At 46.3% G+C, this 13,473-nt stretch overlaps 1 protein-coding gene across 2 annotated transcripts in view; it reads right to left on the bottom strand.

Moving 5' to 3' along the window:
- Positions 1–1,555: 1,555 nt before the first annotated feature.
- The window catches only part of LOC135510587 (segment polarity protein dishevelled homolog DVL-2-like), a 31,604-nt gene continuing 19,686 nt past the window's right edge, over positions 1,556–13,473 (bottom strand). For both annotated transcript variants that reach the window (XM_064931616.1, XM_064931617.1), the window contains exons 4-15: positions 12,160–12,323; positions 10,212–10,321; positions 9,734–9,954; positions 7,392–7,461; positions 6,888–7,027; positions 6,690–6,766; positions 6,505–6,572; positions 6,203–6,337; positions 5,717–5,848; positions 5,410–5,586; positions 4,390–4,623; positions 1,556–3,381 (exon numbers count right to left, since the gene is read on the bottom strand). In XM_064931616.1, the coding sequence (XP_064787688.1) occupies positions 2,837–3,381; positions 4,390–4,623; positions 5,410–5,586; positions 5,717–5,848; positions 6,203–6,337; positions 6,505–6,572; positions 6,690–6,766; positions 6,888–7,027; positions 7,392–7,461; positions 9,734–9,954; positions 10,212–10,321; positions 12,160–12,323 (2,073 nt within the window). In that variant the 3' untranslated portion in view covers positions 1,556–2,836. The remainder of the gene's footprint in view (positions 3,382–4,389; positions 4,624–5,409; positions 5,587–5,716; positions 5,849–6,202; positions 6,338–6,504; positions 6,573–6,689; positions 6,767–6,887; positions 7,028–7,391; positions 7,462–9,733; positions 9,955–10,211; positions 10,322–12,159; positions 12,324–13,473) is intronic.

Consider the following 13,473-nt stretch of genomic DNA (forward strand, 5'->3'; position numbering starts at 1 on the left):
TGCTGCCACCACCATGCTTCACCATAGGGATGGTGCTAGGTTTCCTCCAGACGCGACGCTTGGCATTCAGGCCAGAGTTCAATCTTGGTTTCATCAGACCAGAAAATCTTGTTTCTCATGGTCTGAGAGTCCTTTAGGTGCCTTTTGGTAAACTCCAAGAGGGCTGTCATGTGCCTTTTACTGAGGAGTAGCTTCCATCTAGTCACTCTTCCACTAAGGCCTGATTGGTGGAGTGCTGCAGATATGGTTGTCCTTCTGGAAGGTTCTCCCATCTACACAGAGGAACTCTGGTGCTGTCAGTGACCATTGTGTTCTTGGTCATCTCCCTGGCCAAGGCCCTTCTCCCCCAATTGCTCAGTTTGGCCAGGTGGCCAGCTTTAAACTTCCTCCATTTAAGAATGATGGAGGCCGCAGGGTTCTTGGGGACCTTCAATTCTGCAGATTTTCTTTGGTACCTTTCCCCAGGTCTGTGCCTCAACACAATCCTGTCTCGGAGCTCTACGGACAATTCCTTAAACCTCATGGCTTGGTTTTTGCTTTTTAGAAATTAGCAAAATTCTGTTTTCACTTTGTCATTATGGGTTAGTGTGTGTAGATTGGAGTTATTTTTTATTTAATCCATTTTAGAATAAGGCTGTAGTGTAACAAAATGTGGAAAAAGGGCAGGGGTCTGAATACTTTCCGAAGGCACTGAATAGACATACAGTATATAGCCTCCCAATATTGTACTATCTGTGCGTTGCTTCATTGGCATGGGCTATTGTTTGTATTAACTGAAGACCAGATTGATCTCAGTTTGTCATTGTCACTCATTCCAGTCATTTGTGTGGCATTAAAAAAGATTCTGCTTATGTCTTCTATCATGTAAATTATGTAGAATTGCATGAAATGTAGCCTGGTGGTTAAGAGCGTTGAGCCACTAACCGAAAGGTCTCTGGTTCAAATCCCTGAGCTGACTTTGTGAAAGATCTGTCAATGTGCACTTGAGCAAGGCACTTAATTGCTCTTGAAAAGAGCATCTGTAAATGACAAACATTTTTACTAAAATCCAGGTTCCTCCTGTCTATGTAATCGGGGGAGAAGGGCCTTCCTCTCCCGTAAGCATGCTTTTCCCACGAGCACATGGTTCCTCCATAATATTTGGCATGCTCAGGCGAGTGAGCTCTGGTCTACTCATTGTTCCCTCCAGCTCACCCTATCTGCCCCGCCCTGAAAAAAAGGAACCAGTGAGACGTCTCGCCTTGAGCCACCCCCTCCGTAGGGCAGGGGCCAGAGATAAATGCCCACAATTCAGGGCATTCCTGCATGTGGACCAATAGAAGTATAAAAGAGGTTCCGGCATGCAGGAACGCTCCGAATTCAGGTCGCAATTGCACGCCATCCTCCACCTGTCAACAACAGACTTCTGCGGCATGAGAAACATGGCAGTCAACAAAATAGAAGATATTCAAAGAAAATGCATGACATTTTGTCATCTACTGTGCTAGAAAGTATGTTAATAATTCTCTATAAAAATCTATTTCCATATACAAGAGAAAAAACAAATGTCTTTGGATTTCAGTCTATTACACATTTATTCTCAAATACAGAAACAAAAGTGACAATAATGAACTCAAACCAAAAAAATGACACCCCAATGTGACACTGCTATACTTTTGAAACTATTGACTTCATTTAGCACCTGTATGGTTTGGTTATACATCCTCATCTCTTGTGGATAGATATCTGCATTTTGTTTTGGGTTAAACGAGATTATATATATATATATATATTCACTCGTACAAAATGGACGCTTATGTGCGTCAGTAACATACAAAATATGAGGAGGATCACAGTTATTTAAAGAGAGAAAACTCATGATTCAATCCCAAAAGTACCGTTTTGGTGTGCCCTCTTCTTCCTCCAAGTACCATTTCCTATACCACATAGTCCAAGACAGTGTTACAATACATGGCACCCATTCTTGTCATTTGAGGTATCTATCCTCTGAAGAGGGCAGAAGTTGGCCTGTATCTTAACATGAACTATTCTGTACGATTGCATTTAAAACTAAATGGCACACAAATTCATACAAAATGGGATACTTTACTTAACGTCCCACCATGTTCATAAATCAATGAAAACATGATACATTTCACCTTCTCAAATGTCTTCTTCCCTATAGAAAATAAGAGCAAGTGGCGCCCTCTACTGTTCTAGTCCTCAGGACACTTGGCGACGACTCTTCATTTGGCCCGTTAATATGTTACTTCGGTCAATTCAATGAAAGACCACTACTGTTCCTTACAGTCAGTCAGTCCCAGGTAGGAAAAACAAACACGAGGCTAAAAGGCAAATCAGTTAGAAAACACACAACAGCTTCACAGATGGTGTGAGAGGCAGAACTAAACCAATATACATGCTTGAAATCAAACAAGAGTTGCGGCTTATCTGATATGGAGGCCAGCAACATGTTTTGGAGTCATAAGATATGTGGAACGTTGTGGGGGGAGTTGCTGCTCCTAGATCTGACCTCTTGATTGCAGGTCTGTCCAGCTAAACGGTTTGGAGGGAAAACAACGAGACTTGAAAACATGCCAGTATATTTAAGAGGGAAGCCAGACGTTATGCATTTCACGTCTTTTACGTTACAGTGCCAAAATTCCTTTGACTCACTGTTGAACCCAGTTTTTACCAGACTAGAAATGAACGACACCAATCTACTAGGGCCTAATCAGACCACAAGTTAATTACCACCAGACTAGAACAGTCTGTCATCCAGAGAGTGGAATACTCCTAGACCTCACACGAATGGTCACTCACCTCACAAGCAGACACAAACACACACACAATCAGACTACATGACATCCACAAAGAACTCGCTGGGGTTGCCCATTGCTAGGTGGAAGGACTGGCGTGAGGCGGTCAGCTCAGGGGGCACAGAGCCCAGGTCACGGGTTGGGGGGGCTCCGGGTGGTCCTCCAGGGACAGCGGAGGGGCCCATGCCTGGGTGCATGGGGACCGAGGGATGGTGCTGGTGGAGGTGTCCCATGTTTGGGTGTCCCATGTGTGGGTGTTGGGGCACCATCATCACCATCATAGGGTTGTAGGGCATGGGCATCCCGGGGGGGTAGGGCGACATGTGGGGGGGCATGCGGTGATGATGCGAGCGCTGTGATGTGTGGCTGTGTTCGCTGGGTGTGGCTGAGCCGTGGCCACGCCTCAGGCTGCTGCGGACAGAGTATTCCGATTCGCTGCCGCTGCCTGAGCCCTCCCCTTCCCCTCCAGAGGGGGACTTTTCTCCTCCTGCCCCACCCCCCACCACCGTGCTGCCAGGACCTCCCTTAATTCCCCGCCGCCTCTCGCCACCCTCACTCTTTGTAGACCCACTGCTCCGACTCCCTGGGGGGACAGGAACAGGTCAGAACTGGTTAGAATGGGTCAGGAGAGTATAGAACATGTCACTGCCAGCTCTCATACGTCGCTGCCAGCTCTCAACGCAGTCGCAATTTGGAAAATAGCCACCAAATGTGACACCCTCCCCGACCCTCTTTCCCTACCTCCCCTCTCGCTCTGTCTCTCTTTACCTCCCCTCCCTCCCTACATCCCCTCTCGCTGTCTCTCTTTACCTCCCCTCGCTCTGTCGATCCCTCCCTCCCCGACCCTCTTTCCCTACCTTCCCTCTCGCTCTGTCTCTCTTTACCTCCCCTCGCTCTGTCGATCCCTCCCTCCCCGACCCTCTTTCCCTACCTTCCCTCTCGCTCTGTCGATCCCTCCCTCCCCGACCCCCTTTCCCTACCTTCCCTCTCGCTCTGTCTCTCTTTACCTCCCCTCGCTCTGTCGATCCCTCCCTCCCCGACCCTCTTTCCCTACCTTCCCTCTCGCTCTGTCGATCCCTCCCTCCCCGACCCCCTTTCCCTACCTTCCCTCTCGCTCTGTCCCTCTTTACCTCCCCTCGCTCTGTCGATCCCTCCCTCCCCGACCCTCTTTCCCTACCTTCCCTCTCGCTCTGTCTCTCTTTACCTCCCCTCGCTCTGCCGATCCCTCCCTCCCCGACCCCCTTTCCCTACCTTCCCTCTCGCTCTGTCTCTCTTTACCTCCCCGACCCTCTTTCCCTACCTTCCCTCTCGCTCTGTCTCTCTTTACCTCCCCTCGCTCTGCCGATCCCTCCCTCCCCGACCCCCTTTCCCTACCTTCCCTCTCGCTCTGTCTCTCTTTACCTCCCATCGCTCTGCCGATCCCTCCCTCCCCGACCCCCTTTCCCTACCTTCCCTCTCGCTCTGTCTCTCTTTACCTCCCCTCGCTCTGCCGATCCCTCCCTCCCCGACCCCCTTTCCCTACCTTCCCTCTCGCTCTGTCTCTCTTTACCTCCCCTCGCTCTGCCGATCCTTCCCTCCCCTTAGGGCTTACCTTCGCTGTGCTGGCTGGCCGTGCCCGTGCTGCCTGGGGCGAAGCTGTAGCTGGACAGCTCGTGGTAGGGTGGGGGTTGACTGGAGTAGGGGTGGGGGTGGGGGTACTGGAAGGAGGGGAAGGAGTGTAGCAGGGGCCAGGGTGTGACCCCCGGGAGCGGCAGGGGGGCCAGGGTGTCTTGGTCAGAGGCCCCACTGGAGCCGTCGTTGTCGTTCAGGGACAGGTTGGCCATGTCTTGGGGGGGAAAGAGGGGGTGGGGGAGAGAGAGAAGAAGGAGGGAGGAAGAAGAGAGTAGAGAGGGAGGGGAGAAAAGGAGGTCAAGTTAAACTGGTTATACAACTCGTTTGGCCAAAGGGTTTGAATAAGCTCTAATTGTAGGTACATCTACTGAGGAGATACTGTACACTCTTCACCGAATATTCTTGGACAGTGAAGCTAACATTTTTTATTTGGCTCTATACTCCAGCATTTTGGATTATAAATCAAAATGTTTCGTATGAAACCACCTTTTATTTTGAGGGGATTTTCATACACCTTTTTACCGTTTAGAAATGAAAGCATTTTATGTATCTAGTCCCCCCGTTTGAAGAAATCATAAGTGTTTGGACAAATTCACTTGTAGTGTATTAAAGTAGTCAAACAGTATTTGGTCCCATATTCTTAGCACGCAATGACTACATCAAGCTTGTGACTAAAAACATTGGATGCATTTGCAGTTTGTTTTGCCCTACAGTTACTGAATGGTGACTGGAGTCATTTTCCTTCGAAGTGAGTAGATAAATGGATTCTCGACTTGGGGGGGGGGACTAGATAAATAAAATGCTTTCACTTCAAAAACTGGAATGAAAACACCATCAAATAAAAAGTGACATTCTGTACTCTTCCTCATAATGTTACATTTTAGCTGCACTGCCCAAATACATACGGATGGGAGTGTATAAACATCAACCTTTAGACAAATACATTTTTCTAAATAAAATCAAAGGAATTAAAACTGTTTCTCCCCCCATAAGTACTCACAGTTCTCGCAGTCGCTGAAGTCTCCGAAGATGTAGTAGCACTGCTCTGAGAAGGTGATCTTGTTGACTGTGTGGCGGATGAAGCCGGCCTTCAGCAGGTTGCTGGCGTACTTCCGGGCCTCGCGGCGGTCCTGGTAGCCCTCGATGTGGTGGTAAAGCCACTCCACCACGTCAGAACCTGGACACACACACACAGGGATGAAAAAAAAGGAGAAAAACAGGAGATGTGTTCCATCAGTTCGACCCCCCCCCCCCATCCCCCATCCACAGCGTCACCATTGGCCCTCAGTGTTCACACTCTCTCTCACCCAGGAAGGCGTTGGGGATGGTGATCTTGAGCCACATCCTGTCTCTGACCTCCAGGCCAGACTCTGGGGACGCCATGGCCTTAGCCACCGACGCCATGTCAGAGTGGAGGGACAGGTTGAAGTCATCAAAACCTGGAGAGACAGAGAAGAAGCGAGGTAGACGGCCATCATTGACCACATAAAACAATGAAGACCAGAAGAGCAAGACAGATGTGGCTGGTGCTTCCTGTGCCATGGCAGAGTTTAAAACGCCTGGCACACGAAAAAGAGATGGATATACCACAATAAAAAAAAATATAGAGGGAGGAGGGCAGAGACGAGAGAAACAGAGAAGACAAACAGATGAAGTAAGAGACAGCAGATGGGGGTCAAGGGGAGAGAGGGAAAGAGTGAATGGAGGTGTTGAACAGAGCATGAGAGCAGGCAAAGTTGAAAAGAGAGAATGCTAAAATAGAAAGACTGAAAGAGAAAAAGAGGGGTACTGACGTTCTGTCTCAGTGACGGAGGAGGAAGAGGTGACGGTGCTGAGAGCGGAGCTGGCGGTGTAGGGGGGGTAGGCCCCCGTCAGGGCCACCGAGTGGTTCACCCACACTGCTGGGTCTATTGGCCGGATTGGCTCATCTACAGAGAGGGGGGTACAAAATGTCAAATGTATTAATTTGAAACATAATTTATTTGACATTTCAGAGATTCATGTATTGATGGCTCCACCATATAAAGACCAAGTCGACTAATCTGTCTTCCATCGATCTCTACGGTAGAGACGAGACGTCCAGCTTACTACTCACTGCGAGGGAGTGTGAAGTAGCCCTGAGGTGACGGGTCCCAGCACTTTGCCACTGTAAGGATGATGGGTCTGAGAGAGAGAGACAGGTCATCACCATCGTCATCACATGTCAAATGACCAGACATTTCACACTGAGAACAACTGGTTGGGAATGTCAATGAGAACGTATTTATGTCAGCCACTGACCCCGGTTTGTGTACGATCTCCCTCAGCACACGCACAGCGTCATCGTTGCTCATGTTCTCAAAGTTGATGTCGTTCACCTTGATGAGAAAGGCAGAGTCAGTAAACATTAATGGTTCAATCTTAAATCAGGAACAAATGGCACCAGTAGTATCATGGCTATCTAGGGTCATCCTGTAGTCCCCCCGGTCGGCCCCGCACCTGAAGCAGCATGTCCCCGGGTTCGATGCGTCCGTCTGCTGCCACCGCCCCTCCCTTCATGATGGAGCCGATGTAGATGCCCCCGTCGCCCCTCTCGTTGCTCTGCCCCACGATGCTGATACCCAGGAAGTTGTACTTCTCTACAGGGGGGGCAAAGGCGACAAAGAGATTGGGAGATTGGGCTCTGTCCCAAAAGGCACCCTATTCACTAAATGGTGCACTATTTTGGACCAGGGAGGTCAACAGGGCAGAAATGTGTGAGAGGGGTGGATTTCTATAGCCTGGTCGCTGCACCCGCGAGACCAGGCTGGTTTCACCAGGCTAGGATTTCTCGGCCATTTCAAGAAAGAGTTTTTTTTACAAAACGGATGGGGCAGAGTAATGGTTAGGTTCGAGGTATAAAATAACGTGAAGAAGCATGACAGTCAAAGAGAAGGTCAGAGAAACAGATGGAAGAGGTAAAAACAACTGACAGAGACAGAAGGGAACAGTGATGTTACTGACCCATGTTGAGTGTGACGGTGATGATGTTCAGAGACATGGTGGAGTCTGTCACACTGCTGAACGACGACGCCTGGGACAAGACATGGGGGAAAAAAGTAAAACTACAATACATTCCAATGCAGAATGGGCCATTTCTGACTTGCAATGTTTCAAGTAAAAAATAAAAGAGTATATACTATACACACACACACACACACACACACACACACATACGCAATGCCTTGCGAAAGTATTCGGCCCCTTGAACCTTGCGACCTTTTGCCACATTTCAGGCTTCAAACAAAGATATAAAACTATTTTTTTGTGAAGAATCAACAACAAGTGGGACACAATCATGAAGTGGAATGACATTTATTGGATATTTCAAACTTTTTTAACAAATCAAAAACTGAAAAATTGGGCGTGCAACATTATTCAGCCCCCTTAAGTTAATACTTTGTAGCGCTACCTTTTGCTGCGATTACAGCTGTAAGTCGCTTGGGGTATGTCTATCAGTTTTGCACATCGAGAGACTGAAATTTTTTCCCATTCCTCCTTGCAAAACAGCTCGAGCTCAGTGAGTTTTCAGTTCTTTCCACAGATTCTCGGTTGGATTCAGGTCTGGACTTTGACTTGGCCATTCTAACACCTGGATATGTTTATTTTTGAACCATTCCATTGTAGATTTTGCTTTATGTTTTGGATCATTGTCTTGTTGGAAGACAAATCTCCGTCCCAGTCTCAGGTCTTTTGCAGACTCCATCAGGTTTTCTTCCAGAATGGTCCTGTATTTGGCTCCATCCATCTTGCCATCAATTTTAACCATCTTCCCTGTCCCTGCTGAAGAAAAGCAGGCCCAAACCATGATGCTGCCACCACCATGTTTGACAGTGGGTATGGTGTGTTCAGGGTGATGAGCTGTGTTGCTTTTACGCCAAACATAACGTTTTGCATTGTTGCCAAAAAGTTCCATTTTGTTTTCATCTGACCAGAGCACCTTCTTCCACATGTTTGGTGTGTCTCCCAGGTGGCTTGTGGCAAACTTTAAATGACACTTTTTATGGATATCTTTAAGAAATGGCTTTCTTCTTGCCACTCTTCCATAAAGGCCAGATTTGTGCATTATACGACTGATTGTTGTCCTATGGACAGAGTCTCCCACCTCAGCTGTAGATCTCTGCAGTTCATCCAGAGTGATCATGGGCCTCTTGGCTGCATCTCTGATCAGTCTTCTCCTTGTATGAGCTGAAAGTTTAGAGGGACGGCCAGGTCTTGGTAGATTTGCAGCGGTCTGATACTCCTTCCATTTCAATATTATCGCTTGCACAGTGCTCCTTGGGATGTTTAAAACTTGGGAAATCTTTTTGTATCCAAATCCGGCTTTAAACTTCTTCACAACAGTATCTCGGACCTGCCTGGTGTGTTCCTTGTTCTTCATGATGCTCTCTGCGCTTTTAACGGACCTCTGAGACTATCACAGTGCAGGTGCATTTATACGGAGACTTGATTATACACAGGTGGATTGTATTTATCATCATTAGTCATTTAGGTCAACATTGGATCATTCAGAGATCCTCACTGAACTTCTGGAGAGAGTTTGCTGCACTGAAAGTAAAGGGGCTGAATAATGTTGCACGCCCAATTTTTCAGTTTTTTGATTTGTTAAAAAAGTTAATATCCAATAAATGTCGTTCCACTTCATGATCGTGTCCCACTTGTTGTTGATTCTTCACAAAAAAAATACAGTTTTATATCTTTATGTTTGAAGCCTGAAATGTGGCAAAAGGTCGCAAAGTTCAAGGGGGCTGAATACTTTCGCAAGGCACTGTATATAATATATACATACATATGTGTATGTATGTATATACACACACACACACACACACACACACACACACACACACACACATATATATATATACATACACATACGTATATACATACACATACGTATATACATACACATACGTATATACATACACATACGTATATACATACACATACGTATATACATACACATACGTATATACACACACGTATATACACACACGTATATACACACACGTATATACACACACGTATATACACACACATATATACACACACACACATATATACACACACACACATATATACATACATATACAAATACATACATATATATACACACACACACATATATATACATACAGAGAAATATACATAGAGAAATATATACATATATACAAATAGAAATATATACACACAGAAATATATACACACACACACACACACACACACACATACACACATACACACACACACACATACACACATACACACATACACACATACATGTGTGTGTATACACACATACGCATTACCCTTTCTAGCCTCGGGGGGCGCTGTTTCCTGCGTCTGCGGTGGCGTTTGAGCAGCCTGGAAGCCGTGCTCTGCTCCGTGGAGCCACTGAATCGGCTGATGGTGTCGTCCTCCTCAGAGTCACAGAAGCTGGTGGTGTCCAGCTCGCTGCTCATCACAGTTGTAGCACTCTCATAGCCTGCCAGGTGGCGCTCCATGCCACTCTGGCCGTTCATCCTCGGCCCTGAGGCACCGCAGAGAGAAAGAGAGGCTTTTCTATGGCTCATGTTTAGTAATGTTGTCAATGTCAATTGTTTTTACAGCTAGAACAAGGGTTGTGTTCAGTAGGCCCAAAATAGGAAAAAACATTTTGAAAACGGGAAGCCTGACATTGGCCAATTAGAAACGCTCATTGTCCATTTTTTCCTACGTGTGCCCTACTGAACACAACCCAGTGCAGTTTCATCATGTGACAGAGTGTGTGCTGTGCAGAGTGCTCACCACGCTGCTCCATGGCCTCCCTGTGTCTGGGTCGCTCTCTCCTAAAGGACACCACAGACTCTGTTTCCGACTGGTCATCCAGGTTCTCTACACTGTCTGCTGCATTGGGACTGGATAGGGAGAGGGTAGAAGTGGGGAAAACATAGAATTACTTTGTCCATTCTACTCATTCTAATTCTATGGGTGAGAGATGGTATTGTATGTCGGCTCTGTTACATAAATTACCTAATAAACCACAAATAGCAGTACACATAACCTCTAATCAAATAGACTACAAGCCAGATCATATTAGGACCGGAGGACAGGTAGCTAGCATACAATGGTGTAGGGTGAAAATGCGCTTTGGTGATGAAGTCATTTCCTTATGTTATAAAACAGATTTGACCAAGACAAATATGATTCTTTATGTTCTGAATCGTTCAGTGGGGACTTTAACATATCATAACAATGATATCCAAAAAGTCGGATTTCGTAACCTAATACATCCGATAATACGCACCGAGCTCCGTTGACGGGAGCACCGCTTTCTCACAGTGACGTTTGAGGACTTAACATTTTGTGGTGGTCGTCTGCAAAGTTGTTTCAGCAGATCGCAAAAAGCTCAATTAACACGAGCTGAATTAAATGTAAAATGCTTCGTAAATAAAACGTTCAGTGCTCCGTTGACATTTCACTGACAAGATTTCTCACAAAAACAAGCGCACCTCATTAATTTGAAAAGCTTATACTGAAATATGAAAATACTACGTCATGTCTCAAAGTCGATATCCAAAATCGACATAATGTCTTATGTCCTCCGGATTCTAAAAGAAAAATGAGTTCAAAAAGGCGAGACAGTCAGTTCTCGCACAGCATCCGGCCTAGCTGACACTATGCCAGCAGCATACCACCCTGCATACCACCCTGTATACCACTGCTGGCTTGCTTCTGAAGCTAAGCAGGGCTGGTCCTGGTCAGTTCCTGGATGGGAGACCAGATGCTGATGGAAGTGGTGTTGGAAGGCCAGTAGGAGGCACTCTTTGCTCTGGTCTAAAAAAATATCCCAATGCCCCAGGGCAGTGATTGGGGACACTACCCTGTGTAGGGTGCTGTCTTTCAGATGGCATGTTAAATGGGTGTCCTGACTCTCTGAGGTCATTAAAGATCCCATGGCACTTATCGTAGGGGTGTTAACCCGTGTCCTGGCTAAATTCCCAATCTGGCCCTCAAAACCATCAAGGTCACCAAATAATCCCCAGTTTACAATTGGCTCATTCATCCCCCTCCTCTCCCCTGTAACTATTCCCCAGGTTGTTGCTGCAAATGAGAATGTTTTCTCAGTCAACTTACCTGGTAAAATGATAAAATATGCTATTTTCCAGATCTCTCTCTGGCCATTGAATTATTCACCTTAAATATTCTACAAGGGTTAAAACCCCAATAGCTTTTGAACGGATTATGATCGACATGGTTTCCTTAGAGGAGTATCTATACAATTAACATTATTTTACCAATTGGTTAAAAAACGCATTTCTGATTGGACACCCTACAATGTATATGACTAGGAAGCAATGGATCAAGCCTTGTAGACTGGTACTGTATATCACAACTGGGTTCAAACAGTATTTTAAATGTACATTTTCAATATCAGTGCTAGATGGGCGGGTTTGTACTTTTGGGGCCATTCCATTGGTCCCATTGTGCCAGGCATACTGAATCTAGTGCAGCTAACGATTTTAAACACTATTTGAACCCAGGTTTGCTGTGTATTATGATATTCTAGACAGGTGCTTAAGAGTCAATGGGCGGCACAGGCTATGATCACGTTGAAATGGGCAGTTGAATTTAATAGTAGGTAACATGATGGCTGGAGTAGAATACACTAGATACAGTGTAAGATATGCAGCACAGTGAGACAAGGATACTGTGATTCATGTGATTGTGGAAGAGGGTGTCTGTGTGTAAGTACTGGAATGATGGGGGTCTGGAGTCACCGATGCCCCCGGTCCTCTCAACAGGTGGGGGTGGGAGGGGAGGAGGAGGGGGTGAGGGCAGGGGCCGGACTTCTGCTGGGGGCGGAGGAAGGACTGGTGATACCAGCTCTACTGCTGCTGGGGTGTCTGATGATACCAACTGAGGAGGAGAGGAGAATAGTGGAGAGATGGATAGAGGGACAAGGAGTTGAAAGTGGATGATAGTGAGGATGGAAAAAAAGGAGGAGGAGGGCAAAAGAGGAGGAATTAAGTAAGAAGCAGAGGAGATTATACAAGACAGGGGGAAATAGGTTGAAGAGGGGGAGAGGGAAAGAAAAAAATATGGGGTTAAAAGAAAGGGATCAGGAGGGAGAAAAGAAATATGGGGGTAGGAGATGTCAATTGCTTTGACACGAACACGTCTTTACTCCATTCAGAGGAAAATCTCAGGTGCCAACAGACACTAACCTGACACTTAGCCTGTCTCCCTCCATTATATCCCCAGAGTGCTTGAGAGAACGAAAACAGACACACACCACAGTCCTCCACGGATGGTTGCAAGGTAAAAGGAAATACCCATGCAATTTGGCCCCATCAATAGCACTGGTGTTCTATTACCTACTTTCTACAGACCTAGCATACACCTATACACACGTACGTACATCTGCCTGGGGGGGGGGGGGGGGGGGTTAATGCTAACAAACATGCCAACTACCTTAACAATCACCACAGATTCTGGATTTCTATACATTTGTTGTATGAAAAGGAGGGACTTAGCATTGAACAAACTACATGCATTCAAATGTTCTGTCTTGAACCTAACCTTGAGAACCGGTTTGTGGTTTTGATTTAATATCCCTGACCCAAGTGACAGAGAACACATTTGCCCTCCTTTCTTTAAAAACTTTCTTCCGTCTCCTCTAATTGCTGTTTGACTATAGAGCACTCGTGCCTCTGGGACCATACTATCACGTGTCCATCCTTATGGTCTCATCTATTTGGCCAACCCTTTCAATCCCTCTCCCTTCTTCCTTGTCCTCCTCCTCCTCCTTATGCACTTAGCAGATGCATTCCTCCCCAACCCCCCGTTATCCGGGACGAGTCCCAATGTTTTGTCTGGAGGACTCAAAGTAATAAACCTTGTTTAGGGTAGGGTAATCATAAGCGGGGAAATTTGAGGATGTAAGAAGTCCTTTGTTTCTTCAGTGTTACGATCACAGATAGTGGGTTCTTGTAACGGTTCTACTAGTAAAGCAAGGCCATAGCTACAGAGGTCGTTAAAGAAAAATTGGCCATGTTGGCACCAAGAG

This window comes from Oncorhynchus masou, chromosome 23, assembly GCF_036934945.1.
Source record: "Oncorhynchus masou masou isolate Uvic2021 chromosome 23, UVic_Omas_1.1, whole genome shotgun sequence".
NCBI lineage: Eukaryota > Metazoa > Chordata > Actinopteri > Salmoniformes > Salmonidae > Oncorhynchus > Oncorhynchus masou.